The sequence below is a fragment of the Triticum dicoccoides genome, chromosome 6B (genome assembly GCF_002162155.2).
Source record: "Triticum dicoccoides isolate Atlit2015 ecotype Zavitan chromosome 6B, WEW_v2.0, whole genome shotgun sequence".
NCBI classification, from domain to species: Eukaryota; Viridiplantae; Streptophyta; class Magnoliopsida; order Poales; family Poaceae; genus Triticum; species Triticum dicoccoides.
In genome coordinates, this window is record NC_041391.1 from 642,042,700 (window position 1) to 642,047,854 (window position 5,155).

General features: G+C 46.8%; 1 protein-coding gene across 1 annotated transcript; it reads left to right on the plus strand.

Annotated features, from left to right (window-relative positions):
* Positions 1-3,230: 3,230 nt before the first annotated feature.
* Positions 3,231-4,149, plus strand: LOC119320482 (E3 ubiquitin-protein ligase SINA-like 4). The gene is made up of 2 exons (XM_037594556.1): positions 3,231-3,302; positions 3,454-4,149. Exons 1-2 carry the CDS (start codon positions 3,231-3,233, stop codon positions 4,147-4,149), a joined length of 768 nt encoding a protein of 255 aa, XP_037450453.1.
* The last annotated feature ends 1,006 nt before the right edge of the window (positions 4,150-5,155 follow it).

Genomic DNA, 5,155 nt, shown 5'->3' on the forward strand with positions numbered 1-5,155 from the left:
CTTCGGACCATTCTGGAACTCCTCGTGACATCCGGCATCTCATCCGGGACTCCTAACAACATTCGGTAACCACATAAAAACTTCCTTTATAACCCTAGCGTCATCGAACCTTAAGTGTGTAGACCCTACTGGTTCGGGAACCACGCAGACATGACTGAGACGTTCTCCGGTCAATAACCAACAGCGGGATCTGGATACCCATGTTGGCTCCCACATGTTCCACGATGATCTCATTGGATGAACCACGATGTCAAGGACTCAATCGATCCTGTATACAATTCCCTTTGTCTAACGGTATTGTACTTGCCCGAGATTCGATCGTCGGTATACCGATACCTTGTTCAATCTCGTTACCGACAAGTCTCTTTACTCGTCCCGTAACACATCATCCCGTGATCAACCCCTTGGTCACATTGTGCACATTATGACGATGTCCTACCGAGTGGGCCTAGAGATACCACTCCGTTTACATGGAGTGACAAATCCCAGTCTCGATTCATGCCAACCCAACAGACACTTTCGGAGATACCTGTAGTGCACCTTTATAGCCACCCAGTTACGTTGTGACGTTTGGTACACCCAAAGCATTCCTACGGTATCCGGGAGTTGCACAATCTCATGGTCTAAGGAAAAAGATACTTGACATTAGAAAAGCTTTGGCATACGAACTACACGATCTCTGCGCTAGGCTTAGGATTGGGTCTTGTCCATCACATCATTCTCCCAATGATGTGATCCCGTTATCAATGACATCCAATGTCCATGGTCAGGAAACCGTAACCATCTATTGATCAACGAGCTAGTCAACTAGAGGCTTACTAGGGACATGGTGTTGTCTATGTATCCACACATGTATCTGAGTTTCCTATCAATAAAATTATAGCATGGATAATAAACGATTATCATGAACAAGGAAATATAATAATAACTTATTTATTATTGCCTCTAGGGCATATTTCCAACAAGTCCAAACTCTGTTGCATTCACATCGTGCTCGCTCTAGTCTTCTTCTCCAATTAATTCCCTCTGCATGTAATTGAGGATGCATCATTGACCGTTCAATGTCTCAGGAACCGCTACCCTCTTCCTCCTTGGCATTCAAGCACCTATGGACCCGTCGACTATGAGGTGCCTATGGTGACTTCGTAAATTTCAAGATGATAGTGCCGTGCGTGTGTGCGTTCATAGGGCTGAGTGTATGCGCGTGTATATGAGCGCTTGCATCTGTACTGTGTCAAAAAAACAACGTAAATGCGTGTCAAAAAGAGACTAGTCAGTATACTCAATATTGTGCACCTCGGAGAGGAAAATGATAGAACTAGTACATATTTATTTACGATCCAGATTCACTCATTTTGCTCCATATGTACTCCGTCTCGGTGTAGTCTAGTCACTTGTTGAAATCTCTAGAAGGGCAAATACTCCTTTCTGGTTTACAGGGCTATACTAGCAAGTAGTTGTACGTACTAGTACAATAGTGGGCTCACATAGCAATTTTGTCTCATGCAAGAGCCTGGCTATATGCGTGCTCCAATGTTCGCAACTTCAACGTTCGGTTTGGGCTTGGCTCTTCGCCTCTTCGAGAAGACGAACAATGATGTTACTACTACTACTTCTACAGTGTTGAATCCACTGCTGCATGTCCATCCACCGCGAGCAGGACGGATAGCTTGTTGTAGAAGTACTACTAAGAAAAAGCCTGTCCTCGTTTGCGAGCAACAGCGTGCATGGGCGAGGGAGAAGGCGTGTAGTAAAATCAAGCTTCTCCTCGTTCTTTGAGTTGACGCGACACATCATAGCACTGGCCCCACATGCTTGCCTCTAAACTTGGCTGAAAGACCCGCAGTGTACAATATATTTGCTGCAACCTCTAACATTTACCCACCACGAATTAAAATATATGTGGTCGTATGCATCATTCTGATGCAGAGGCCGGGGAGTCCCCCCTTTTCGAAAAAAAACAAATTAAAATATATATTCCTGTCTTGACCAGATGAGCGTGCAAACTACAATCACCAGGGTGACAGGTAGGGCCAGAAGACTATTTTAATTTAAATAAAACTTCAAGGCGGCCACATAGCATGGAGCCGACCCCAACAATTTTAAGCTTACAGGCACGGTACATGCTATCTAGACTACTCTACACATGAAACTGCCACACGAGCGTCCGACCTGCGCGTGGCTCTTTGCCTCTTCGGGAAGTCGAACAATGATGGTGTACTACCGCACTGGAGGAGTACTATAGTACGCTTCTGGCCATCTGACACCGATTGAACTGCTGCATGTCCACCGCGTGCGGGAGGAAGAGCATGTAGCGAAAGCTTCTCCTAGTCTTGCCAGCCACCACGCTCATGGGCGAGGGAGGGACGCTCCTGTCTTTGTGTGTATGACAGGTGGGCCCGACAGGTGTGTGGCCAACCTGTCACACAGCCAAAGGCAGGTGCAGTTAAGTCCACGAGGGAGAGGATAATCAAACTTCTCGTTGATGTACGAGTTGACGCGACACATCAAAGCACTGCACTCGATATATTTCAATAATTTGCGTTTACCGATGCATTAATTACAACGCATGCATGCATGCCCTGACTCTTCTTTTGGTAGTACTTGCATGTGTTGATTTAATGCACCTTGAAGTAGTACTCCCTCCGTTCCTAAATTATAAGTCTTTGTAGGGATTCCATTATGAATTACATACGGATGTATATAGATGCATTTTAAGTGTGGATTCATTCATTTTGCTCCGTATGTAGTCCACCTAGTGAAATCTCTATAAAGACTTACTCCCTCCATTCGGAATTAGGCTGGTCATAGTGGGGAGTAACTTAGACTAGTAACATGCATACGTTACTAGTCTATGTTACTACCTCTATAGTGCATAGTATCATAGATTAGTATCATAGATGGTCCCATTTATTGCCATGCATGACACATAGTAGCACCATATTTATTTTGTTATGGTATCTACCTATGTTACTATAACCATCTCTCTCTTCTTTAATTGCCTGCCACATAAGCATGTTTGCGAGTCCCAAGTGCATGATACTACTTATGTTACTCCCACTATGGCCAGCCTTACTTGTTGTGAAAATGGATGGATCTAGACGTATTTTAGTTCTAGATACATCCATTTCTGAGACAAGTAATTCCTAACGGAGGGAGTACATTTAGGAACGTAGGGAGTATAAAATATGTGACGGTAAGCTTTGTAATACCCCGGCCCAAGTCGAGAGATGGTTGTGCACGAGGAGGGCGAGATCATGCAGACCGAACAGGAACAGGACCCGACGATGGGGCTCTCTAAGGTCTCGATGGACCTCACTGTGCTCCACCGCCCCTTATGCCTCCGCCCCTTGACGCCTCCAGTGTATGAGGTTCGAATACACCTCGTCCGTTCGGCTAATTGAGCAAGGTGCAGGTTTCTTGATTGATGTGCTGTTGGATTGGTTTCTACAGTGCAAGGGAGGGCATCTGGCCTGCGTGGACTGCCGCGTCGAGCGCCCCGGGAACCAGCGGCAGTGCCAGAAGTGCGAGTGCGGTGGTGGCTTCGACGTGCGGAACACGGCGGTGGACTCCGTCCTTTCGTCGGTGAGGGTGGAGTGCCCGCACGAAGGCTGTGGGCTCTACGTCACTTACCACAAGCTCGCCGATCACCAGAGCGTGTGTCCGCTCGCGCCCTGCAAATGCCCCGTGCCCATCTGCGGCTACGAAGGCCCACCACCAGCGCACTACCACCACATCAGCACCGCACATCCCATGCCCGTGCACAGGATCCAGTACGGCAAGGTGCTCCAGCTGCAAGTGCCACTGTCGGAGCCACGACTCTTGCTGTTCGCAGAGGAGGACTGCCGCGCGTTTTTCTTGGTCGGCGGCGTGCTCGACATCGGCGCGCCTATCGCCGTGTCGGTCATCTGCATCAGAGCGGGGGCGTCCCCACTGCCGCACTACTTGGCCAAGCTGTGGGCGAATGGCCCACCGGGGGAGCCCAAAGGCACGATCGACGCCGTCAAGGTGGAAATGGAGGTGACAAGCAGCAAGGATCCCGGCGATGTCGACGTGCAGGAGCTGACCTTCTTGACAGTTCCACCCGAGCTGGTGGCCGGGGCTAAGCTTGTGTCCCTCCACATTCAGATTGACATGCTCACGTCCTAAATGTTTCAACAGTGCCTTTTGTTTATCTTAGTAATATGCTAATATAGGGATTACCTTGGTCTACTTTAGCTTAAGAAATGGTGGGTTTTGGTGGCGATGCAGCAATTACTTCGACATCAGATCAGTAATTTCCAACAGTCGAACGGATATTTTGTGTCTGTTGGATATAAAGTTCCTTTGGGTAAGAGGTACTACCTGTCATCAAAATGGATAAAAGGAGATGTATGTAGACGTATTTTAGTTCTAGATACGTCCCTTTTTATCCATTTTGATGACAAGCACTCCCTCCATTCCACAATACATGCCTTCCATTTGTCAAAATATAGATGTATCTAGACATGTTTTAGTATATAGGTACATCCATGATAGAGCCAATCGGATGGTTGAGAACACTACAATTCGTAGCTAGACATGCGTGTGTGACTCCCAGATGCAGAGGCCGGGGGTGATCATCCTCCTTTTCGAGAAAAAACAGACGCGTGCGTGAGAGGACGAGTGCGTGCGTGCACCTCTTCTCTTCCTGTATAACGTACTACTAAACTCAGAGTACAAGTTTTTGTGGGTGGCACGATGGTGCGTGCGAGAAGTCCCGAGAGATAGCTTTAATGCGTCTGAAAAAAGGACTAGCCTAGAGCTCGCCACGCGGGTATTCCTGTCGAACGCCCCATTAACCGTAAGATATGTATACGACGGTGCCAATTATTGCACGTACACAGCAGTGCTCCCTCCTTTCCGGTTTATGGTGAGTGGTGGAATATTTTTGTAGTTTGCAAAAGCACCTAATTAATGGTCTTGTTTTTCTCAAAAAATTATGTTTATAAATGCATTAAATGCAATGCATGCATGCATAAAGTACATGCATTGGTCAATTTTCTCTTAATACTTGCATGCAATGATTTAATGCACCTTGGAATCTGAACATGTGTTGGGGAACAACCAAATTGAGCCTTATAAAATGGAAAAACTAAAATTTTGAGATAAGCCCTATAAAACCGGAAAGGAGGGA

Excerpts from the sequence above, each read along its gene's own strand:
- LOC119320482 (XM_037594556.1), top strand. The coding sequence starts at position 3,231 with ATGGTTGTGCACGAGGAGGGCGAGATCATGCAGACCGAACAGGAACAG. Across the intron at positions 3,303-3,453 it reads CGACGATGGGGCTCTCTAAG|TGCAAGGGAGGGCATCTGGC; the intron begins GTCTCGATGGAC and ends TGGTTTCTACAG.